This window comes from Syngnathoides biaculeatus, chromosome 19 (assembly GCF_019802595.1).
Source record: "Syngnathoides biaculeatus isolate LvHL_M chromosome 19, ASM1980259v1, whole genome shotgun sequence".
NCBI lineage: Eukaryota > Metazoa > Chordata > Actinopteri > Syngnathiformes > Syngnathidae > Syngnathoides > Syngnathoides biaculeatus.
The window spans coordinates 3661106-3687371 of NC_084658.1; the positions used below are offsets into that span (position 1 = coordinate 3661106).

A 26266-nucleotide genomic window follows, 5' to 3' on the forward strand; every position below is an offset into this window, starting at 1 on the left:
TTACTTCCGGGATTGTTCTCATGGGTTCTCATGTTCTCATTTATTGAATAAGAACTAAATCTGACAGATTGTTTCTCTTAATTCGGTTACTCTTAGAGGTATAAAATATTAGAAACACAACCGGTACGCTTAAATAATACACTGAAAAGATATGTATTTTGGAAATTAAGATTTTTTTTTAATCATTGTTGACAAGAGTAGCTTTTGTGGTTAATCTGTCTGATCAAAAATGAAATGGGTACAATACAACTGATAGAGGATTTTTTTTATTCAACGTGACACAGTATAGTTGATTCTATTATGTAGTTGGTGGAAACAATTTGCTCTTTTTTTTGCAATTGCACTTTACCTTCATCATCAGGGGACACAATAGGCTTGCATCTCATTTTTGGGTGTGAGAGTTGGCCAGTCATATTTTTTTCATCAATTGTGTCTTTTGCACTCACAACACGGTTTTAAGTATGATGAAGAACATTTCGACTTAAAATTGCGATGTAATGCATAGTAGGAACAATGTTATACCCGTGCCTGTTTATTTTTCTTCGACTGCCGGAGAAAAATTCCTCGTGTGTTTTTACATACTTGGACATTAAAGCTGATTATGATCCTGATTATTATTAATCAGTCATATTTGCGGGCGCGTTGGATCCGTAGAAAGCAGCCCGAGAGGACGTGGAAATAAAACACACGTACGCAGGCGAAAATTGGACTTTGGCCAAACCTCAGAGCTACAAAACACCAACAACAACTGTCAATCTTAAGAGTGGAATAAACCATCATTACATCCCGCACATTCTGTAAGTATTTCTATTTTCTCTCCAGCTGGTTAAACATGTGAAATACTCACCGGACTAGGGGATTTCCATTTTGAAGCTTGTCTTCGTGTTTTGCACATTTCACACTGAATGCTAAATGTAGGACATTTAGGCGAGTGGTGGCGGCTGCCGCAACCTGATTGGGCTCTGCATAGTGGATCAGTTCTTCTCCCGAGCCCTTTTATCATCACTTTTTGACAGCAAGACCCACCTCGTTCCTCACTGTCCTTCAACATATTACTTTTTTAAAAAAATTAAATACAAATCTTGTCAGGTCCAAAAGTACAATAGTTGCCTCCTGTCCAATCAAATGTCATGGACACAGGGGACGCCATTCACCACTCATCGGAGCCATTTAAGAAAATAGTATACTTTATGTATATATTTGCGTTTTTATTGGTTTTATACAGTATGTTCATTAACCTGGCTGCTGTCAACGCCATTGCACTGGCAGATACGTGTTTGTGTACCATCAATGAAACGGTGCAATGCCCATTAAAAAAACACGTTAAATTATTACCTCTATGATCGTGAAATATGACCATATACTCGTATACGTTCATCTTCAAAAGAAATACTTAAATGCAATTGATTCTTTCAAGCGGGGACCCAATCGACATTAGGTTTTAGATTTCTTGTGTTCAGGCAAATGTTTATTTTTTTCTTCTGTAAAGAGGACTTCTCTTTGACAGTTTTGGCTGAACTGTATATACCAACAAACAAACAAACAACGCAACAGACAAACAAAGGTGTCCGGATAAAAAAAATCAAAGATCTCATAATTTGATGATAATTTAAAACTACAGTACGGAGGCTACGTCCAAATCAAAGAGCATTTATAATCAAGATTTTGTCTGTTGCATTGCGGGTGTCCTTAATTAAGTGTCTTTTGTTTTTGTCGGTACTGTATACTCCATACTGTTTTTATCCCCCTGAAGAGTTGCAAGACTATGGCCTTCCCCTTTTCTTCGTCACTTCTCCTTAAACTCTCAAGTCCAGTATTGTCGTTTTTTTTTTTTTTTTTGCATGAAAGCTCTTGCAGCCTCGAATTCCCCGGCATGTGATCGCCCCCCATCAGCCCCACGCCCGCTCCCTGATGTCAGCTGATCCGTCACGTGTCCCAGTGGCCCCGCCCTCTTGCAAAATGGAGTTGTCGGCTTCAGTGCAGCTCGGGCTCCGCTCTCTCGGCGAAGCGTCCGCTGTGGACCACGTCGCCTTCCCGGCACTGGTGGACGTATGCTTCCGCTCTCTGCTCTCCTCCGGCCGGGACGCGGGCTTGCTGGGTGAGCTGCGCGACTCCCTTTGTGTCCCACCGGGAGCCCCCTCGATCACGTTCAGATGTGTGCCGAATCTGCATTGCGACCGACTTGCTTTGCGTTCACGTGTTTCCAACCAGGAAGTCGGTGTTAACAGCCACAATGTTAGGAGTCCAAACGAGCAACAGACCATTTTTAGTCGCTGGTAGCAAAATGTTTTCAATCCACACAAAGCACCACCTCCCCGTTCCCCCCTGCCATTTGGGCGATGCAGCTGAGGGCTCCATTCACATGCAAATCCTGATTGATTTCCATTCTCGACGTCGATCAGTACAAGGGGAGCTCCGACCTGCATTAATGCTGCACACCCGTCTGTTGTTGTTGACGGCAAGTCTACTTCTGGTTTGTGCCCCCTCTCCAGAAAAGCCCGAACTGACGCAGGTCGAGCCGGTCCTGCTGAAGGGGATCCACGCTGCGACCACCACATTCATCCTGGAAGCGGTCAGACAAAACGCAGATGAGTCCACAATAAGGTAAACAACACGCAGGGTGAGTCATACGAGAGCAGATACATTTATAAAATATGCCACACACACACAAAGGGGGCCAGCGACTCCACCTGATTTTTTTTTTTTTTTTTTTTTTGGTTGTGCAACTCGTTCTGGGAACCTGTTTTAATTTGTGTTGTCTGCAGGCATGTGCGTACACAAATCCTGAGTGGTGCTCAAGCACCTGCCCTTTTGCCCTTGCTAAAAAAGTGACCCAGTTTTCTTTATTCATCAGCATTTCAGAAACAACAAAAACCAAATAAACATGACCCTCTCTGTCATCAACTCTACTCCGTATTTTGATATTTGAGTTTCATTTATTTGAGTCCTTGGTCAGAATTGTACATATGGTCCCATTTTAATTTATTTGGGGTTAATCAGAAGCACTTTAAATGCTGGCAGGTGTGTGTTTACCAGTGATGAAAGTCCTCCGGATTTTCACAGAATTCTGGATTTTTACATTTTCATGAAAATTGCTGTGGAAAATTGAGGAAAAATTGCCTAAAATTAATCCGGATATTATTTGACAACATTGAACGAACATGCGTTTGAGTTCGTTTTACTTTCACGAGCGTAGCCATGTTGAGGCACTATCACTACTAACAGTAATGCCCCTCCCCTCGCATTCTGTCAAGACGCCCCAATTTTTTGTGGTCTTGACATTAATTTACGTTTATTTCATAAACGTTGTGAAACTAAACGACCCTGCTCCAAAACAACTGTTATTCACCCGGAAACAGGAAATGCAAGTTATCCGTACTGAGCATGTATGGAGCATGTTCAGAACTGCTTCACGTAATGCGAGTGCATTTACGTCGAAAGTCATCAATATCATGAGCCATGTCAAAGGAAATTCAGTTACACCAGGGGTGCACGTTGCGTCGATCGCGAGGCAGTGTGATGGCGTGCCCCCTGCCCAAAAAAGACACTGTCATCCACCTCGTTGCTTGATTCAGGTGTGGCCAATACGTCGAACGCATGCACATAAAGGCACGTTCTAGAAAGCCGGCCTCCTATTAACGGCAGTCTCATGGTGCCCCCCCCCCCCTCACAATACATCATGATTGCCGACAGGAATGTTCCAATGTATCGCGAGCTTGTTGCCACGAATGCCGATTATGTTGAACTAAACTTTCAGCATTTTCAAAACATTGCGAGTATAGACCGTTCGTGTTTATTCCTTGACTGGCCAGTCCATTTAACTTTTCTTCAGATAAAGTTTGTCAGATTTATTGATGAAAAATTTTAAATACCGTTTTATATCATGTTCTACTACTATCAGTTGAAATTGGAAATTATCATTTCTGAGTTTGAAATTTTAGTTTTCTATTCTAGTTATGTATTTGTTTATTTTATTTTAAATTTACAGTTATGTTACATTAATCCAGTAAGTTATTTTAAGGCCATCCCTAATCAGACCCGCAACTTAATCTGCGAGCATGACTGACCGCACCCGTACATTTTTCAAATGTGAGTGACTGTGTGTAAGTAAATTTCTTTCGGCTTGTCCCATTAGGGGTCGCCATAGTGCGTCATCTCAGATGAAACGCTCATATTTCTTTGGCACAATTTTTACCCCGGATGCCCTTCCTATATCTATATCTCCAAATATTAAAGGCAACTGATTATACTATTAGTATTACTAGATCTATATCTAAGATAGTGAGCAATGTGGTCAAGTGTATCAGTACAACGCGACGTAACAAGTTTGAGACTTAAACGTTAATAGTAATTATTACATATCAACTTCTTTAACTTGTTTTTCTGTATGGTGTAGAAATTCTAGGATATATTTTTGTGTATATTCTATATCTTTACTATAATCTGTATAATGTGGGGAAAAGGATACTTTTAGATGTGTTTTTACTGAATAGTTCACTTCATTCATTTGTCTTGAGATAAGATGTCATAATTTCATGACAAATGTGATTTTGTGCTATCCAGTGATAGGGGAATGGGGGGAAAAAAATCTGGGCTTGGCTTTGGGGAACTTCTGCCCAATATTTTTTTTTGTTCAGGACTTTGAAATTTTACTTTAAGTTTTTGTCTGAATTTTGTTCACAGATATCAACAGAATGCACCGCAGCCATCCATTTTTTTCAAAACTTTCCAGTGGGGGGGGCATGCCCCCGTACCCCCCTAGTGCTCGCATTTGTATTTTCAGGAATTTTCACCAAAGTCCACTTTCATCTCTAGTTGACCCTGTTTAACATGCCTTTGAATCCTTAATTCAGAACTATCAGATCTATAATGGCAGTGTGTGCATTTATCTCCACGCAATCTGTTTTTTTTTTTCTTCCTCTCAATTTTTTTTCAATTGTGTTGTACAGGTTATGTTATCTTGTAGTGAAAAAAGTTATAAAAGGATTTATCTTTGTCTGTGTTTTTTAATATCACAAAAACCTGCTATTTGAACTGGGGTGTGTAGACTTCTTTTATCCGCTGCAACTTCCCTACAATTCTTTTTTTCACAGTTGTATTATTGACAATGTTGATTGTGTCAACAACTAAATACACACGTAAAACTATAAGCTAGTGTTTTGTTGTTCTTAATTGTTTGAAAAGTCTTGGTGAAGGGGGCTTTTTTTTTTCTTGTGCACCTGATCCCCAAAATGTCTGTGCACTTGCCTGGTGGTGTGACTAGTCCATTTAACGTGAACCAGATTGTCACACTAAATGTACATTTTTTTCTGGCTGAAAGTGGTGAAAAACTGCGCTTTAAGATGTCAAGTACTGTATTCATTTTTTTTTTTTTAAATGTTGGTTCCGCCATTTGTAGCGCCTGCCTCGAGGAGCTGTCTTTCAGTTCAGAAAGAATAAAAATCTTCTATAGCTGCTATCAGGTGACGAGCACAACGCAAACATTTTCTCATCATGGCCTTGAAAAACTTCCATTTTATTGTTTTCTTTTATTCACAGGAACACAAAAAGGAGTTGGAGCATTTGTTAGCAAGGTAAGCCTTGGAAAGATCCATCCAGCGGTTTTTTTTTTATCATACTGCATATCCTCATTAATGGTCAGAGATGAGCTCCAGTTTGACCCGGTCAAAGTTGGGCGGGTGGCGCCGTGGACTCATCGCTGGTTTATCGCAGGATGGGACTGGCGGGACAAAAGAGCAAATGATTGCTTTGGTAAATAAATGGGGCAGAATTACAGCATCCAGATGGGAACACTGGTATCCTCCTTGTAATAGTGTAGCCTTGAAAATAACACAAAAAAAGTTGATTGCTGCTTAAATGTGCACCATTTTATCTGTCTGTCTCTTTCACTTAATCTGTCCGTCCAACCATTCACTCATATTTCCATCGAGCATAGCATACAAACCATCCCAGGACCAGGAGGAAAAAGCTAGTGAACCCTTGGATTCAATAACCTTTTGACCCTCCTTTGACAAAAATGTTGTGTAGTAGTTGCACATAAGATGTACACAACACTCAGGATGAATGTCGGACTATTCTTCTTTACAAAATAGTTGCAGATTCTCGGGATGTGTGCTGTGAATAGATCTCTTTCGGTCATATCATAGCATCTTAATCGGGTTTAGGTTCAGACTTTGACATGGCCACACCAAAATGCGGATCTTCTTCTTCTAGTTATTATGTTGTTTATTTGCATCTGTGTTTTTGGATCATTGTCTACTGCAAATGCCCATCCCCTTTTGAGCTTCAGCTGTAGGAGAGAGGGCCTGAAGTTTTTCTGCAAAATGTCTTTATAAACGTGTGAATGCATTTTCTCATTGATTATAACAAACTGTCCAGGGAGCAAAGAACGTCCATACAATGAACCTTCCTCCACCATGCTTCACAATCGGTGTAAAGTTTTGATGTTTCTGTGCCATTTTTACTCCGCAAAGCTGTTGTGTGTTCCTCCCAAACAATTCAACTTTGTTTTAATCTGTTTTTTTTTTTTTTTTACCCATTTCAACAATTTTACCAGTAGTGTTGTATAACATCCAAGTGCTCTTTAGCTAGCTTCATACATGATCAGTGTTGTTGTTTTTTTTTACAACAACTGTTTCCTCATTTGCTTTTTTCTCCCCTGACCTCCATTCTTGTTTCATTAAATGTGTGGTTTTTTTAATCTCACTGAAGATTCTGCGCCGGCTCTTGCAGTCATTTTTACAGGACGGCCACATTGTGCTAAACATATACATATATAGTTTAACTATGGTCTGATGAACATCAAGACTTTTAGAGATAGTTTTGTAACCGTTTCTATCTTTATACAAGTCAACAATCCTTAACTGAGGGCTTTCTGAGGGAGGCATGGTTAACATTGGACAAGAGAAAATTCTAGATTGGTGTGTGTTTACTAGTGGATATAGCACCTTAAAGACACCTCGAGTCTTGTCTCATTTGAGCGGACTCTAGTTTGGCTCACGCCTGATTGATTAGTTTTTGGAGAATCTGCAGCTGAGACGTTCACTTTCTTTTTCCTTCCATTCCTGTGTATGTCATTTTCCATAAAAATATGAAAACATGTCATTTTTGTGCTGTTAGTTTAAGCAGGGCTTTGTTCATCGATGTGATGTAGATCAAGCCATCTTTTATGACATTTATGCAGAAATGTATATTATACGTTTTCCTCAATTTGTAGCTTGATTGAAATGTGAGGGGAATTGTTTCAATATTTTCTATGTTGTATCATCCCCATTTACCCCATTATTAAATCTTTTTTAATTATGTCTATAGGTGGCATCAATCAATAAGAATACAAGTACTGCTCAGTAATACAAATGGAGTGTGACCGCATATTATGTATTTGTATATTTTCATAGCATTGGAAGGCAACCGGCTCACATTACGGACGTGTCATGGCGCCTGCAATATCACGTGAAGGTACACGACGACATACTTTGACTCATCGCTCAAGAAAAAGAATTTGAAGTCATTATATGCTTGAAATCTATCGTGACGGTTTTTTTTTTCAACTGCAGAACGGACAGGTCGATAAGGTCAATGAGCCTTTCTACTTATTGTCCCTCAACACGGAGGTAAAAACTTCCATCTAGTGTGTTTTGCTTATTTTGACGTGAATAATGTGATGTTGATGTTTCTCTCTTTTTTTTTTTTAAGAATGTAGGTGGTCGCGAGGATATCAACTTTACCTGCACAATGGAACAGTTACAGGTAGACGTGAAAGAACAAAGCAGTCCACCTTAAACCTTGGACTTGTCACGTCCCTGATTGCACCTTTGTTGCCGATTTCCGTCGCTTCTCGTCAACCTTTCACACGTCAAGTGATGCATCAGCGTATTATTATTTTTTTACAGGACATGGTTGGTAAACTGAAGGACGCAGCTAAGAGCGCTGAGAAAGCCAGTCAGATGTGAGGAAGAGGAGGATCAAGTGTTTGAGTTTTTTTTCCACAAGAAATAAAATCAATAATTGTGACGTGTCTCCGTGTGATTTCATCTGAATTTGTGCTTTGAGAAAACCGAAACAATGGCGGTGGAGGGGAAAGTTTGACAAACTTGGATTTGTGGAAGATATTTAACCTCCTTCGTCCTTTTTCAATCGTCATTCTCTTGCTGTCTGTGGAAGTTGGTGCGCAAGGTTCAGCAGCAAACGGCACTGCGGTTGTCCGAACCTGAGACCAAATCCTGCAAAAACACTGCAACAATACACTCGGACCTTGTTGCGCAAAGTGGATCCCCAGCTCCAATTGATTCGTATTGCGGAATATTAAAAATATTTCGGCAGATCGGCCTGGTCACTAAAAAGTGCGTCACGCGCCCGACTGCAAACCATTTCAAACGCCCTTAAATGTGTCACGCGGGAGTTAAATAACACACAAAATGCCCAATGATTCGTTCACAAGCGTGCTATAACTAGCGCATAGTTTTTTAAAAAAAATCTCGCTCTTGGGAAAAAAAAAAAAGAACCAGCCGACAGTAATTTCCGAGCCTCCTTAAGCAGGAGATCACGTGAGCCAGGCGGGGCGGTCCGAGTGCAAGCCATTTTGGGGACGGTGTCGGTTTCTACGGAGCGCGCGCGCGCACGTAAACGCGGACACGCCGCTTGCCACTCAGGAGGAGGCTCTAAGTGGGCTTTTGGAGGCAAAGTTGTGGGGGCCAAGTGTCGGACCGGAGCGAGCCCACGCCGGAGGACTTTGGGCCGCGGTGCCAGTGGCGATCGGACACACTCGCGAAGTGCCACGGGCGCCCACGGAAGGCGGCGTCGGCGTCCCCCCAGTGTGAAATGCGCTCGCCTCGGCCACTGACAGCGTCTGCAGCCTGCTTCAAGATGGCGGCTGGGCTGCGATTCATTCGCTGCTGATTCGCCTCCCAACTTTCATTGTCTGTCCGCCCCCAGCCGCAGCCAGCCGAGCCCGGCACGCAGGTACGTGCTCCCGGCATCACTGAGGCTGCGAAGCGGTGCCGGCTGCGGTTCTACCGTGGCTCTTTGTGTGACTCTTCCTCCCCGAGCTCCGCTGCAATCTAGCGGCGGATGTTGAGCTTTCGCCCCGACGTGGAGCTCCTGTGTGTCTGTGCACTTTCTCGCGATCTCTCGGTGGAAAGGGGTTCCCGGCTCGGGTTCCGAATCTACCGAAGCCCGACGCACACACAGGCTTCCTCGGCGGGTCGCTGAGCTTTGCGTCCGTGCGGCCGGATAGCGGCTCGGGCTTTTTGTGTGTTTTTTTTTGTTCGACTAACGTGGCCGCTTGCGGGTGAAGCACCGCGGAGTCGGCGGAGAAGTGAGCACGAGCAAGAGGTCCGGAGGCTTGGAAGCATCCGAATTTGCTCGGAGCCTCCTCATTTTATAGAATCGTCACGTTATGGAGCTTATTCACGCGGTGTGGTCACCTTTGAGCATGTTTGTGACATTTTTGGAGAGTTATGAACTTAACTTGAATGGCTCGCCTGTGCACGCCAGGCTGCACGGTTCGTTCCGTTTGGAGCTTCGAACGTTTCGGATCCAAGTGCTTTTGGGTTATTAACCCCCAAGCTACAGACGCCTCATGTACCGATAGGTCGGCTTATCTTTGGATTTTGGAAACTAAAGGAATAAAATTGCTTGCGTGTGTTTTCCCCATTTGGAGTTGTGTAACTCGGACGCACCAAGCGCGTCTCGTTAGTTGCTGTTCGGTGTGTTTCGGAAAAAGTCACTTTTAATCTCTTCTGCTGCTCCTGGAGACATGAAAGGTGAAGCTTCTTGCCATTGCGGTCGTGGAGGCTGTCACGCACAACTACTGTATATATTACTCGTGGATCAGCACAGCAATTGTCTTTGCTTTTTTCTTGCTCCCAATCCTTGATTTTTGTGCTTTTTGTCTGCTCTTTTTGAGAGGACAAGAAAACTTACAAGCCTGCAGTCGGTCCAGTCTAAATGCTTTCTAAATTTCGCAACGCACTATTTTTTTTATTCGTTGTGTTCACCCAAACCTAGGATCAAGTCCACGCGTGACTCTTTAGAAATGCCAATGTAAAAAAACAAATGTCAATATAATTTGCTGTCGACAAATATGGTCTGCATCTTTTTTTTTTTTTTTTTAATTTTTCGCACAATATAACAGATTTTCCCTCAAGTGATTTCTTGGTTGTCAAACAGGCAGGCAGGCTTTTGAGTGAACGTTTATGTCTTTGTTCTTTATCTGTCTCGATCTGAAAAAGTTGTGAAATTAGAGGGTTCCTTGGATTGGACTGTGTACGTCATATGTGTATAACCTACTTTATAACCAATACGCCAAAAACGTTCCTCTCTTATGAGACTTACTAAAGAATCGTTTTACTGTTTTTCTTTTAATTTTCGTTGTTCGGCAAAACGTGCGAAAATAGATTTAATTTACTTAACGAGCACAGCAGCAGCAACGACAACAATAAAATGCGCCTCCTGTCATTTGCAAGTCTTCCTAAAAATGACGCTCGTCCATATATGCGTCAAACGCAGCGTTTAGGAGACAACGTGGGTTCTCTTTTTTTTTTTTTTTTTTTTTTTTCCCCCCCCATTCCCCCTGTACAAAATGGCAGCCGCGTAGTCTGCGTGCTGCGCACGGAGTCCACGTCGGAGCTTCAGTGGATGAGTGCGCGGGGAGGGACCACTGCGCCCCACTCGCATTCCCCCATCGCTCCTATCCATCTTTTATTTTATTTTGACCAGAACGTCCTCTACGTTGTTATTCCACCCATGCGGGAATAGTGGTTGCCATAGAAACACAGAGCCCCCCCACACACCTGACGTGGGAAGCGCCCTCTTTCACGCTACGTATTGCATTATATAAAAAAGCGACTGCATAGACTTGAGGTCGGGTTAGTAGTTCGACATTTATTTCCCTCACGTTCTGATTGCAAATCAGGTTTTAAAAAAAATCTATTTGCCTTGAAATTTTGACGTTTCGTTTTTTGAAATAAAAAAAAACCAATACATGCACTTCCAGAAAGTGTATTTTACTCGTGTTACATTTGACCGCTTGTCCTTCCACACTTAAAAAAAAAAAAAAAAAAAAAAGTTGCCGTAAATGAATGACGCGCCGATGCCTTTGAGCTCGAGATTTATGACGTTTCTGATCAAATTAGCATAAAAGATGATGTTGCTTTAACACAAGTTAAGCAAACAGCTGCAGCATTCCTTCCAAATGGCGCGCTGACTGCTGTTGTTGTTCTCATCGTCGTCTTTTCATCAGCCCCCCTTTTGCTCATCATGCATCGGACGACCAGGATCAAGATCACTGAGCTAAACCCTCACCTCATGTGCGTCCTGTGCGGGGGTTACTTCATAGATGCCACCACCATCATCGAATGTCTGCACTCATGTGAGCACCGCGCGCACTATCAATTCCTTTTGAATCGGAAACTACAAGACGTGGGGGTTGTTTTTTTTTTTTTTTTTGTATGTGTGTCTTGTAGTTTGCAAAATGTGCATTGTCCGTTACCTTGAAACCAGCAAATATTGTCCCATCTGCGACGTGCAAGTCCACAAAACCAAACCTCTGCTCAACATTAGGTGAGAAGAATCTTCACAATCCGCTTTAGATTCGTTTGAAATGAGAAAAAATACGTCAGTCTGTTGATTTCTTGTGTGCAGGTCAGACAAAACTCTCCAAGACATCGTTTATAAACTGGTCCCAGGCCTGTTTAAAAGTAAGAACGTCATGTTGAACTCGCTCTGCAGGTTGCTTTTTATTTTTTAAATAAAAAAAAAAAAGCTCTTGTCTTGATGCTGTTCTGTGTTTATTTGTAATTAGGATGTTGCAATGTTTTGTTCTAATTGCTACAACATCACAGGAATTTGATTGAACAAATTGTAACTTATTTTTCCTTGTGTAGATGAAATGAAGAGGAGAAGAGACTTTTATGCTGAACACCCTGTTGAAGGTGAGAGACTTGTGTTGAAAATCAACAACAGCAAAAAAAAAAAAAAAAGTGACGGCCTAACTGGAGACATTTCTGAGAATATGATTGGCTAATATTTCCTTCACATGGGCTCCTATTTTTTATTTATTTTCAGCATTGTTTTATAGCTTCAAACTCTTTCGTTTGTGTGTGTGTGTGTGTGTGTGTGTCAAATTGAATTTATTGGAAGATCAGTTGCTCACAATTAAAATGCTACAGTAACATTTCTTACTTTGGAGATGTTTCCCTGTTTTTATTATGTGTAACCATCTGACATGATCACATTTAGTACTTATTTTTCATAGTGCCCCGACAACAGTCCTTTAGACTGACTTAAGTCAAATGTGTTAAAATAACATGTTGTATTGTTTTTGAGGAGGAGATGGGAAAATTATGGAAGTTTACCACATTTTGATCATGTTAAAATGGTTTGCATGCACAATGAAATGAAGTCGTTATTTTTTTCAGTCCTAACACTTAGTGCATTGTTTTGCCATTCCAGTATTATTACCATCCTTAGATTTTGTGATCCTGTCATCATAATCTTGGATGACTTTGCCATCACTGCAAAATTTTGATGAAGCAAAAACTTGCAATTTTTCCCAAGAAAACAAATCCAGATCTTTTTGGCTCCCAAGCAAATTAAACTTCCCAATTTTTGTGTCTGACTTTTCGCTTGGCAGGTTCAAACGGCTCCAACGAAGACCGAGGTGAAGTCGCAGATGAGGACAAGAGAATCATCACGGACGACGAAATCATCAGCCTCTCCATTGAGTTCTCTGACCAGAGTGCCAGGCAAGCCGCTTTTGAAATCTCCCTCTGCAGTTGTTCATGTTGACCACATTTAATCTCACGCTGGATCCGGACAAGGCAATTTAGGCTGTCCAAACAGAAAAGTCTGTTTATAAAATGGTGGGGAGCGATTCTAAATGTGAACATTTGTGTGCAGACTGACAGGCGGACTTGAAGACAAGCATTCAAGCAAAGATCAGGTATGTGAATATCTCTCCAGTTTCCCACTTGGCAGTGAATTTGTTGACTGTTTTTGTTCCCATCATTAACTGGACCCTCCAAAATAGTGAATAAAAACCCAAACATTATTTTTTTGGTTAGAATCAGAAATCAAGTAAGAAATGATGAAATTTAAATACATTTTTTTTTTTTGGTACAGTATGTGGGAACACCACAATGTTGAGGTAATGACAAATGTTGACACTTTTATAGATTACAACTTTATTCAAAAATCCTGATAAATGAATCCCGTGTTAAAATGTTCAAAAGTCATTATACTTTTATGTATGCAAATGTGTCACTATGAGTCTAACCTTTTTTTCCCCTCCAAAATCTCAAACAAACTGACAAGTTAGCATTTTGAGGTTGTATATCGCCAATTATGTCACGTTTGAGACTAAAATGGCACAATTCCGTCATCTCTCCGTGTCATTGCCCAGATGGCAAATAAAAGGTATTTGCAGTGTCCGGCAGCAATGACCATCATGCATCTGCGGAAGTTCCTGCGCAGCAAAATGGACATCCCCAATGCTTACCAGGTCTTTGAGTTCATTCACTTTTCGAAAAGCTTCGCCACTGTTGAAAAGATGACAATCATAATTTCTTCTTTGTTTCTAGGTAGAGGTCATGTATGAAGATGAACCCCTGAAGGATTACTACACGTTAATGGACATAGCGTACATCTACACTTGGAGAAGGGTGAGAGAAATTCATCCAATTTGCAGCCCCTTTTTGATCTCTATTTGCTTTTGGGAATATCAAAAAGGGATTTTGTTAGGAATGTTTATTTGCTGCCAAGTTCCAAAGTCACAGTTGACTTGCATGGAAGGTTGTAAATTTAATCCAATAATAACAACAACAACAACAAAAACAACAGAAATAACTGGGAGAGGAAAAGAAATTTGGTCTTTTTAAGCTTACATTTCAGGAATAATAATAAATATACATTTCACTTATGTAGGACATTTTTGGTGTCAGCTTGCAATGATCAATGATTAATAATTCTATTTTGTAAAGTCTAATTACAATGTGGTGTAAAGCGCCAATTTAATGTTTGTACGAATAAAAAAAAAAAAATGTCCCAAATGTTACTTAAAACTACCCCCTGTCCCCACTGAATCTTTCTGGTGTGTTTGTATGTTATATAATTCTCGTGTATCTGTGCATTTTGTAGTTATTTGTCTAAAGTGCCAACACACACACACACCACACACACACACAATTTGAGATTATATATATATATATATATTATATATATATATATATTATTATAAGAAAAAATATTTACATGGAGCAAAAGCACCTCCCCATCAATTAAATGGCGTGTCTATATAAGAAAACATTTATGCGTAACCAACTATTTGTTTCCAATTATTTAAATATAAATCAAACATTTAAAAGTAATTTAAATTGTTCTTTCCCCCCAGCACACACTTAAGTTTGTGATGTTATGGTTTTGCACCATTTAGGATTTTAAGGTCTGTATTTAAAAAGAAGCTGTTTTGAATGAATGTCATGGGACTTTCACCCTGGAAGAAAATGATGAACAGAAAAAAAATCCACTCCTTTGATTATTTTTTTTTTTTTTAGGACACTTGAAACTCGTTTTCAAAATTGTTTTGGTGTTTTAGTTTGTGGTAGTACAGTTCTTCTGTGACATTTTATAGTTAAAAAATGATTTCAAATAATTGTCATCCTAAATTTAAGTCTGAAGATAAAAAATGCCAAAAGGGAATAAAAATAACGCTTTCAAATATTGTCTATTAGATTTTCTTTCGAATAAATTGTTTTAATTTGAATGACAGCACTTTCAGTATATTTTTTCATTTAAAAAGTGTATTGAAATAACTGTGCCAGTTAAGTTTTAACCCCAAAGGGGAAATCTATTCTGCGCTGAAATAAATTAATTCCAACTTTTTAGCTGATTTAAAATGTGTGAAACAATTATTTTCATGAAGAGGGAAAAATACCCCACATTGTAATCATCTGCATCTGTTTTATCTAATCAAATTATTTTTTGACATTCATTTGTCACATAATTGGAATTTCTGATTTCAGATTTTCTCTTGTCCCTCAGCTCATTTTCTCCTGTTTTGCCAAAAATAAAACTTAAGTCTGGAATTTCTTTATATTGTGTTTTTGTGGACTCGTAAAAATCTGCTGATTATTAGATTGCCTTTTTTTTGGGGGGGGGGGGCTTACCTTTGGAGCAAGTTGCAGAAACTTGTCTCTCTGATGAAACGTGTTGTGCGGTCCACAGACGGGCCCACTCCCTCTCCAGTACAGGGTCCGCCCCAACTGTAAGAAGCTGAAGGCGAGCCATGCCCAGCAAGGGGCCCCCCAGCGGCCCGGACAGGAGAGCGACTCGGCCAGCGACAAAGCCGGGAGCCCCACGGGGGCCGCGTCCACGTCCAAGTGGTCGTCCTTGCCAAGCCCTGGCGACCAGGCGCTGAGGTCCTCTCGGGGCCCCCCCAGCAGCGTCAACTGCAGCCAGGCCCCGCAGGCCCCGTCGACATCCAGCCGCCCTTTCGCGCAGCCCCGCAAGATCTCACTGAACGGCTCAGCGACGTCGTCAGGATAACGCAGCATCATACCAAGCCAACGTAGCTCTATTGCATCCTGTCTCCGTTTTGAAGTTTTATGATTGTCATTTGTGTAGCACACTGAAGGCATTTCAAAATGTAAAAGTATCCAGGAAGTTGCGTTAAACATTATTCAAAAATGTTGAAGATTGAGAGGACAACGTCAAGCATTTACTCCACTTTTTTCGATGTATTTTTATTTACAACGAAAACAAAAGTGTAATTTTATTTGAGTCCTTGTCCCCAAACCAAACTATTTTCAATGCATGCTCATGTCTTTTTTCATCTTCTGGAGCAGACGTCACATTTCGTTATTTTTACGAGGACAATTGACACTTTTGAAGCGTTTTCTAGAAGCTACGTGTACATAGAAAAATACAGTAATGCCTTTTCAATCAAAAAGAAAAAAAAAACGCGCTCCGGTTCTGCCACGTTTCATGCTCAATGAGGTCACGTCTCCCGTGTTTTCCGTTCGTGTTGATTGGCTCGATTGTAAGGACAACTTATTGTATTGTTACTGTTGCACAGTATAAAACATCTAAATAAAACTTTTACACTTAATCATTGGGTCGTCATTGTTTTGCTTAACGTATTTTTTTAAACTTGTTTTTTTGTCACATCCGTTGAGCACTTATTTTCTTAAAATATTTCGTTTTGTAATGACTCGTGGGAGTCATGAAAAAAAGCAATTGTTAACGTTTATTAAACTCTGTATTTTGCAATCTCTTTCGTTAAAGCAATATCGGAAAAAACTGAATTCAAAATAACAAAAATGTCAAGTTGAATTTTGCAATTTTTTTTTGCTGTTCTGGACTAAAACGTTTCCTATCCTGCACGATTACTGTCATCATGCAGCGACAAGACAAACTAGCTTTGATCGACGTTAACATACTAGTTAACAAAGAAAAGTGGAGCTAAATTAAAGCCATAAATTCAGCAGGAGCAAAACGTTGCTGTGGTACGATTTTGTCTTCAAGTCGACTTGGCTTTTCTTGCAGCATTCGTGTTGCGGTTGGCTCTGAAATGACAAAAAAAAAACAAAAACAAAACAGCATTCAATTGTTAAGTTATCCTTGTTCGAATGAAGCATTTATATACTTTTTGTTCATAGGGAGACGTTTGCAAATCTCACGTCAAGTACTGTGGGCTGGTGTTCACGTGGTTTCGGCGATGACGTCTGCTCTTTGGCAGGCATCTTTTTATTCCTCCTTGTTGTGCCTGCTGGTCGTCGTGCTGTCGGTAGAGGGCGCCCGCGCGTTCTCGTCAAGCTCTGCCTTCAAAACAAACAGAATCCAAAATAGTTTCCCCGCAACTGGCTTGCTGCCATTGTGGATTGCAAACATGCACGTCGTAAACGAAATGTGTATTTTTTGGTGCTGTTGAATAACTTAAAATATTATTCTAAAACTTATTTAGGTATGTAAATGGGAGTCCTATTAGGAAAATGCAATTACATTATCTATTTTAGTCAGCGATCACAAGAGGCGAAATAACCCCCGAAACGCCTCAAATTATGAAATTGAAGGATAATACAAGTTGTGGTGTGCACACATATTATTATCTTGCATTAAGACTTATTAAAGTAGTATTTACCCCGAAATCAAACACACACACACCACACACACACACACACACACAACACACACACACACACACACAGAGCAAGAGCAACAACTTTGTGCAAATGGGCGACCTTTGGAGAGGCGTTCTAGCGTTGCCATGGGAACACTTGCCAACAAACAGCAGCTCCTCGATGTGCAGACTCACCTCCGTGTCAACCGAAAAGATCCCCAAGAAAAGCCGTCGGAGACTTGTTTGTGTGAGTTTTTCGTTTGACTAAAGAGCCCAAAAACACACACGCAAAAAATTTTTGTCTTCACGCTTGACAAGCATACGCTCGACATGCCGACGCGTGGTGGCTTTTCTCTTTGTCATAAAATCAAAAAAGTGTGCTGACGCTAAGCACCAGTGGACTTGTTGCGCTTCGACGTCGCGTTCGTCAACCGTTTTCAAACCACGAGCCAGCAATTGAGGCATAAAAAAAAGTAAAAGCGAGCAAGGCGAGCTGCTCAATAACGTCACTCATGTTTGGATCAGTGCACACAGGTTTGAAAACTGTTGTGGAAATCCTCCTGGTTGGCGGCTGGCACGATGACTCAAAGGCAGATCGTCCAAGGTGAGACGCCCCCCCCCCCCCCCTGTCGTAAAATTATTGTGTTTCCGATTGTGTTTGTGTGCCGCAGTTTTTGAGCAGTATAATAAATCAAGAATGCAGTTCGTACAAACAGTTGCAGATCTGGCTGACCGGCCCCAAAACATTGAAATCCTCCAAAGAGCAGGTAGGGAGCTGTGTTCCTGTGCAACATGAGAGCAGTGACTGAGTCCGCAGCACTGCCCCCCTCGTTCCGCCTCCCCCGCAGGCGTCATGTCCATGCTGCGGCCACTGATGCTGGATGTGGTTCCTGGCATCCAGCAGAAAGCGGCCTTGGCCCTGGGACGCCTGGCGGTGCACAACGCTGACCTGGCCGACAATTTGGTCAAGGAAGACATCCTGCCGCAGCTCATCCGCTCGCTTACCATCCAGAATGTGAGTTGGGTCAGATTCTCAAATGCATAGCTTGCTGGCAACGACCTGAAAGGTCCTGCACATCACCCCACTCAATGTCACCTCACACACTTTTTACATTTGCCAAGGTCAAATTTAAATTGAAAAAGAAAAAATGCAAGTCACCTAATTGTTAGAATGCCCTTACTACATTGACAGAGATTGATTAAAATTTGCAAGAAATTTCAAAATGCTGAAAAAAATACCAAAGGTACTTGTAAACTTAACTTATTTTATATAATTGCTGAATTAGCATTTGTGAGACAGTCATTTAATCTTACACTCGTTGGATAAAACATGAGAAAGATAACAAAATATGTGAGCCAATTGTAGAAAAAAATACAAGTAATGCAGCAAAAGATTAGAGCACAATTTTATTGTCATTAAAAAATAAAAGGGCAGTAAATTTGGGGGGTTCAAAAAGAAAAAGATATTTTGAGTACTCAAGAGTAACTACTCAAATTGGTATTGATCTGAAAAAAAAAATGTTTTCGAACATCCCTAGCCCTATATTTATTCTGTGCATTTTGTAATGCTGAAAGCCTTATTTTATATATCTGTGTTTATTTACAGAGATTGTACAAGAAAGCAGCTGCGTTTGTGCTGCGTGCGGTGTCCAAACACTCTCCCGAGCTGGCCCAGGCAGTGGTCGCCAGCGGAGGGGTGGACGCACTCGTTCTGTGCCTGGAGGACTTTGACCCCGGAGTGAAGGAAGCTGCCGCATTGGCCCTGGGCTTCATTGCGCGACATAACGACGGTAAAGATTACAATTTAAGTCATGAGGCTGAGAAATCATTTTAACGTTGCCTGTGCATCGGTTTCTAGCCTTGTCCCAGTCCATCGTGGATGCAGGCGCAGTCCCCATGCTTGTGTTATGCCTCTTGGAGCCTGAGATCGCCCTAAAACGCACCGCGGCCTCTGTGCTCAGCGATATCTCCAAACACACACCAGAACTGGCCCAAATTGTTGTGGAAGCTGGCGCCATTGCACATTTGGCGCAGATGATCCTCAACCCAGACACCAAACTCAGGGTAAGGACCTTGGAGGAATCTTCTTATTCTTCTTCTTTTCCTTTCGGCTTGTCCCAATTAGGAGTCGCCACAGCATATCATCTTTTTCCATCCAAGCCTCTCTAACACCCAGAGTCTTCATGTCCTCCCTCACAACATCCATCAACCTTTTCTTTGGACATCCTTCAACCTTTTCTTTGTTCTTCCTCTCGCTCTTTTGCCTGGGAGCTCCGTCCTCAGCACCCCTCTACCAATATCCTCACTCTCTCACCTCTAGGGATGCTTGTTTGTAAAACTCTTGATGATGTTCTCTTGCCCTGGTGGGCACATCTTCTGAACAAACTAAACTTGAAAACCAACATTTTATGAACATATCTAAAATCATTGAAAAATGAAAAAGAGGTAAATAAAGCACTTTTTATGTGTAGGCCAACAAAATGAGACGGTGAACTAGTTTTCAGTCTCAGTGTTTTTTTGCAGGTGTGCAAGACCCAAAAATAAACACATTGGCCTTATGAAACAGAATACTACAGTTTCCAACATATTATACAGTGGTAACATTAAACCGGAACCTCAGAGTTTGAACGTTTCGGTTATTGTAGAAATGTAAATAGTAGGTAGTGTTGCCAAAGGAGTGACGAGCATCACAAAACAAAGGCCACAAATAATAAAAGAAATGGAGAAGCTATTGGATGATTATGCAATCAAATCACGCAGGGTGAGTTTGGAATAACACTCACTTCTTCCTTCTCAAGTCATCGCACCGCCACCAAAAAGCGAAATGATGCACATTTAAGTTGTTTTAAGTTTGTGCATTTTTTATTGTTTAAATGCAGGCTGTACATGATTTTACATAAATAGGAATTAACACGGGAATGTATTATTCAATTGTTGTGAACGGATCAAACCAATTTACATTATTTCCTTTGGAAAAAATGTTTCAGAGGTTGTACAACTCTTTCATTATAACACCAATGACAGTTTCAACTTAAAATACTGTGTAACAAGACACAGAACATCTAACATTAAAATTATTAGGATGAATACGCTGATCACATCTTTTGCAAATAAGAACACTTCCCAGTGGCGAGTATTCCAAATATGACATGACGCAAATTATGTTCTTAATGGCCCGCGCCTGGCGGCCATACTGCGATTTCTGTGTAGCACTAGCATATATGTAGTATTACTTATGTGTGCACTTAAGTGTATTGATCCAAATATCGGTATTATTGATACCAAGTCAGGATCAGTATCAGATCAATACTAGCATGAAAATATCAATACAGTAGACTTAGTTTCGGGCTTGTAAGGAGTATTTACTGTTACGCACTTATCGTTTCTGTCTCAGCATGGAGCAGGTCCAATTTGCTCCTCACCCCGCTTGCATTTTGATGTTGTGCAGGCATAATATAATGTTGGGACCTTGATGTTGAGTGATACATTAATCTAATTGAAATTGTTTCTAAATTAATAAAGTTACTGGAAATGTTTAAGAGAAAAAATCCAGGCATGACATTGAATAGGGAAAAATGGTCTTGTTACTGTTTTCTTAGTTTCATCAAAAACGTATTTTATCCTTGCCAATATACTTTCTCTTAATTCTGCCCTAGGTTTCAGGGATTTTAATAATAGTAATAATCATAACCCTAAAATAAAAGTAAGAAAAAGTAAGAAAAATAATGAAGAAAATCTCACAAAAATACTTAAAGGATGTAAAATTTGAGATTCAGCAGTTTGACAATGCATGTACCTTTAAAAAGTATCAGTATTGGTGATAATGGTCATGTCTTTACTTTGTATCGAATCGATACCAAAATATGCAGTGTATCACACCATCAGACAAGAGGGTGCAGTTTCTGTTACTTTTACAAAGTCAATTCCAATGACGTTGCCACATTGTGTTAAACATAAATAAAATCAGAATACAATGATTTGCAAATCAACCCAATATTAATTAGTTACAGTACAAAGATGAGATATTTAATGTTAAAATTGGTAAACTTTGTTGTTTTTATCAAATAATCATTCACTCAGAATTTTATGGTTGCAACACATTCCAAAAAAGCTGTAACAGGTGGCAACAACGACTGAGAAAGTTGAGGATTGATCAGGAATATCCCACAGGTGAACGGGCTTATTGGGAACAGGTAGGGGCCATCATTGGGCATAAAATTGGACATGTATTTCTTGTGGATTCTGAGGAAGCACAGCCTTCCACAAGAGCTGCTGAAACAGTTCTACAGAGCAGTCATCCAATCAGTACTCTGTACCTCCATCAGTCTGGTTTGGGGCTGCCAAAAAAAAAGGACAAACTCTAACTTCAACGGACAATCAAAATCGCTGAACGGATTGATCACCTATCTCTCAAGTGACACTGCATCAAAAAATGAAAGGATATCACCACATGGGCTCAAGAGCACTTCAGAAAACAAATGTCAGTAATTAAAGTTCAGCGCTTCATGCGTTACCGCAACTTAAAACTCAACTATGCAAACCAAAAGCCATTTATCAACAACATTCAGAAATGGCACGAGCTTCTCTGGGTCTGAGGTCATCTAAGATGGAATGATGCAAAGTGGAAAAGTGTTCTGTGGTCCAACAAGTCCACATTTCAAATTGATTTCGGAAATCGGGGACGTCAGGTTCTCCGGATCCAAGAGGAAAAGAACAATCCAGACTGTTTAGGACGCAAAGTTCAGAAGCTAGCATCTGTGATGGTAAGAGGCTATGTTAGTGCCAATGGTATGGGTAACTTAGACATCTGTCAGGGCACCATTAATGCTACAGGCTTTGGAGAAACACATGCTGCCATCCAAGCAGCATCTTTTTCATGAACACCCCTGGTTATTTCAGAGACGATGCCAAACCACATCCTGCACATGTTAAAACTGTGGCTTTGTACAAAAAGTCTGCAGTCCAGACCTGTCTCCTATTTAAAACGCGGCGCATTATGAAGCGCAACACAGACCCTGGACAGTTGGAACAGCTGAAGTTGTACATCAAGCAAGAATGAAAGAATTCCACCTACAAAGCTTCAACAATTAGTGTCGTCAGTTCTCAAATGTTTATTTGAATGTTGTAAAAGAAAGGTGATGGAACAGAGTAGTACATATGACCCCAGCCCAGTTTTTTTTCAAACGTGTTACTGCCAGAAAATCTGATGATTATTTGCTAAAAACAATCAGTTTGAACATTAAATACCTTGTCAGTGTAGCGTATTCAATTAAATATAGGTGGAAAATGATTTGCAAATCATTGTGTAGTATCATGTTTTTATTTAACACAAGGTTCTAACGTCATTTGAATTGGGTTTGTACAAATTGTAACTGGACGTGGAGGAGAAAATGTCGACTCTTATTGGGAGTTTGTGACATGTAGCCTGACTGATTAGCACATCCGCCCATAAAGTTCTGAGGACCGGCTTCAAGTCCACAATTCCTTGTGTGGAGTTTGCATGTTCTCCCCATGCTTGTGTGTGTTTTCTCCTCCCGTTACTGCGGTTTTCCACCCACACCCCCACCTCTCGCCCAAAGATAGCTAGGATAGCCTCCAGCATGCCCGTAACCGTAGTTAGCTTTTTTTGGTTTGTTCTTTAATGTTTGGGAACCAACACTTAGGACCAAGGATATGCACAGACATTTTTGGGGACAGGTGGGTCAAGTCCAAAAAAACCCATAACAAAGCGGAAAAAAAAAACCTCCGATTGCCAAAATGAATCACACAATTAAAACAAGATGAACACAATTGACACAGTCAATAAATCTACTTACAAAACAGGTAAAGGTAAAGTAGAGTGTCTGCACACACCTGATGAAATGGCAACAACTTGCACTGTGGATCAGCGAGGGCCGGAATTCTCACAAGAAGTCAAAATACCAATCTGATTTGAAAATCATTTTGGGGGAATTCATGAAAAATTGGGTAGGTTCTGTTAACGTTTTAAATATGGATGACGAAAGGGGCTCCAAGGTAAAAGGGTGCTGTTTTTCATCCAGGCCCACGGGAGCTGGTGCTGCAGCACCACTACGGGTTTTATCTCTCCATGTGCCTGATGAGGCCCACATCCAAGCCTGAACCAACTATGTCTCCAATGTATGTTGCCAGGTTTTTATTATGAGAGTGAGCAACTCAAGTCAGAGGCTGTGTTACGGGAAACAGTTGGACTTCTCATTCTGACTTGGAAAGAAGTAGACTGCCCCAAATGAGATGATGGGAGGTAAATGAGTTGCCGCCCTCATTAAGAAAAAACTGTTTTTGTCTCTACAGAGGCAGGTATTCTCTGCTCTAGGTCAAATTAGCAAACACTCGGTCTGCCTGGCAGAAATGGTGATCGAGGCTGACGTCTTCCCCGCAGCCATGATGTGCCTCAGGGATCCAGACGAGTGTGTGAAAAATAATGTCACCATTCTGATGAGAGAGGTGGTCAAACATACTCCTGAGGTACTGCACACTGTTGGCACTCAAGCACCAACACATACAAAAACCCCACACGAACTAGACGTTTCACTGTTTTTGTAGCTGTCCCAGGTCATCGTAAACTGCGGCGGCACATCTGAAGTGATCACCTACCTTGGCGAGTGCCGTGGAAGTCTGAGGTTGCCTGGGATCATGATGCTGGGATATGTGGCAGCCCACAGTGAGAACCTGGCTATGGCTGTCATTCTCTCCCAAGTACGTGTGCTGTGTTTCGTTGGGCTCTGAGTGCGAGTCACAGAGCAGCTGAGTAATGGTTTGTTTCCTGCCACCCTTGCAGGGATTGTTGCAGCTGGCTCTTTGTCTGTCGGAGGAGACACAACATCACATCAAGGCCGTCACAGCCTGGTGCATAGGCCAGATAGGACATCACACGCCGGTGCATGCCAAGGCTGTCGCAACCGCCAACCTGTTGCCCAAGTTGCTGCAACTCTACATGGATGCCAACAGCTCAGAAGACCTGCAGAACAAAGTCTGGTTTTAAGAAATGTTCCTATCCTTTGGTGCTCTCCTTATCAACTTTTAGATTTGAATACACAAAAATCCTTTGCTTTAGAGTAAGAAAGCTCTGAAGATGATCCTACAGAAGTGTACCTTCCTGCCGGCGCTTGAATCACTCCTCTACGATGCACCGAGCAACATCATCAAACATGTCGTCTGCCAGTTCAGCAAGGTGAGTCGGCCAAAGCCACTGGAAACCAGCTATTACCGAGGCCCACGACTATGGAATCTCATTTCTGTGCTTCTCTAATATCGTAGGTGCTACCTCATGACAGTCAGGCTCGCCGTCAATTCGTGACCAGCGGAGGGTTAAAGAAAGTGCAAGAGATCCAGGCGGAGCCAGGATCTGTCCTGCAGGAACACATTAATTCCATCAATAGCTGCTTCCCAGAGGAGATAGTCAGGTACTCACACTTGTCCTTTAGGAGAGTTCAAACTAAACTAAAATGCACAGTGCACAAATAAAGTTACATATTTCAATTTATATATGAAGGGTTCAGACGCAAAAGAAGATATATCCATTTTTATTTCTGTAGATTCTTTGATTTCTATAATATCTAAATGTATATTGTATTTATATAATATATAAGTATATATTTTTATAAATGTATTTTTGTTGTTTCTGTGATTCTTTGATTCTTTAATTAATATAATATCAAATTGTATATTTTATGTACATGATATATAAATCAAAGAATCAACAGAAACAAAAATGGATACATCTGCTTTTGCGTCTGAACTCTTCATATGATATTGTGAATGGTTGTTTGTTTCTCTGTGGCCTATGATTCGCTGGATAGTGTTATAATCGAGTGGTCTTGGTTAAGTGTTTCTGTACATCTGGATTGTTCTTTGTTCAAATCACCAGCTACAAATTAATATTTGGTGAGAGACATTGACGATGCAAAACTTCCTGTGTTGGTTTGAAGAAAGAACTCATTTAATAACTTTCCAGGAAAAGGTAATATTCATTTGGTTGTTACTCAATCCGGTGACTGTCACTAAAGATGAAAACACACACGGGAACAGATGACTGAGATGATACTTTTATTTGTTTTGAAATACTGATGAAAAAAAAAGGCAGCACCATAAAAACCCAACAAAATCCTTGAGCAACACCTGGGATCTGTGTGCGCATTTACCTTAAGGAATTGAGAAATCATGCTAAAATGCGTATATAAACAAAGATGTTTTTCAAAAAATATATTTTTTGTTTGCTTTTGCAGGTACTACTCTCCTGGCTACTCAGAGGTGTTGTTGGAACGCTTGGAGAACTTTAAATTATCCTGAGACCGCTGGAATCCCAATGCAATGTTACTTTAATTATGCTTCAAATGTTCAGTATCTCGCTGGATGTATTATGAATAACAATGAAGACTACCATGAAAATGTCGTAGACCTGCATGGACATGACAATCTTGTAAATTTATACCTGTAGAGTAGGATAAATGTTAAATAACAAATAAAATGTTGCCATCAATTCGCATTAATTGAACAACATTAGAAATGTTCCCTTCATGATGTTTGCAAAGGTTGTGCGGCTTTCAGGCACTGTGATTAAGCAATGCAGTGCCTCCAGGCGGTCGGGATTGCTCAATGCAGCTCGGGTGCTCTGCGCCAGTGCGCGTGCACAGCAGCTGTGGGACACATGGCGAGCTGCTCTTTGTCAATTGTCTCGCATCCAGATCCACGCTTGCTCCCCACTTTGTTTCGTCGTCCTGGCCCACGGAGCCGACCAGCTGGCATCTCCGCCTCTGCTTTAAACAAGATATTTTAAAATCCTCATTCATTCACAACCATCTCTTGAAACGTGCTCTATGAAACGATCACGCTTGGCATGGCTGTGTTGAATGATAAAAATAATAATTGGGATATATTTCTCAACAATCACAAGGATAAGCGGACAAGAAAACGCACGGATGGATTGAAATTATAGACTGGTTTAATCTAGTTAAATGAGACCATGGTAACTGAACCCATTGACACTAAATAAAAAAATGTTTATTGGCGTTACAGTATTTGAAAAAATAAACTTATTGGTCTGAGCCTCTCAGGGAACACAAAGTACACCACCATCATGCAATGCATTTATAGTTATACTGAAATCTACACAATAATGAAAAAAAAACA

General features: G+C 40.9%; 2 protein-coding genes across 4 annotated transcripts; both read left to right on the forward strand.

Annotated features, from left to right (window-relative positions):
- Window positions 1-1862: 1862 nt before the first annotated feature.
- On the forward strand, window positions 1863-16105 carry bmi1a (bmi1 polycomb ring finger oncogene 1a). Its single transcript, XM_061805951.1, is given in 18 exon segments — window positions 1863-2098; window positions 2493-2604; window positions 5399-5515; window positions 5517-5573; window positions 7398-7458; window positions 7557-7613; window positions 7696-7749; window positions 7893-7948; window positions 8822-8961; window positions 11243-11371; window positions 11466-11562; window positions 11644-11699; window positions 11886-11933; window positions 12635-12746; window positions 12901-12943; window positions 13403-13501; window positions 13581-13661; window positions 15223-16105. Coding segments are annotated over 18 exon segments (1827 nt in total). The 5' UTR covers window positions 1863-1911; the 3' UTR covers window positions 15544-16105.
- A 1127-nt stretch (window positions 16106-17232) lies between these two features.
- On the forward strand, window positions 17233-25850 carry spag6 (sperm associated antigen 6). Of its 3 annotated transcripts, XM_061805299.1 has the most exons (12): window positions 17233-17363; window positions 17642-17720; window positions 17788-17883; window positions 17965-18131; window positions 18723-18906; window positions 18975-19180; window positions 23429-23602; window positions 23681-23833; window positions 23916-24107; window positions 24192-24308; window positions 24395-24540; window positions 25363-25850. In XM_061805299.1, exons 2-12 carry the CDS (start codon window positions 17696-17698, stop codon window positions 25424-25426), a joined length of 1524 nt encoding a protein of 507 aa, XP_061661283.1. In that variant the 5' UTR covers window positions 17233-17363; window positions 17642-17695; the 3' UTR covers window positions 25427-25850. The 3 variants fall into 3 exon arrangements, with proteins under 3 accessions (XP_061661283.1, XP_061661285.1, XP_061661284.1); XM_061805301.1 differs by lacking the exon at window positions 17788-17883 and having other exon boundaries at window positions 17305-17363; window positions 17884-18131; XM_061805300.1 differs by lacking the exon at window positions 17233-17363 and having other exon boundaries at window positions 17583-17720; window positions 17879-18131.
- The last annotated feature ends 416 nt before the right edge of the window (window positions 25851-26266 follow it).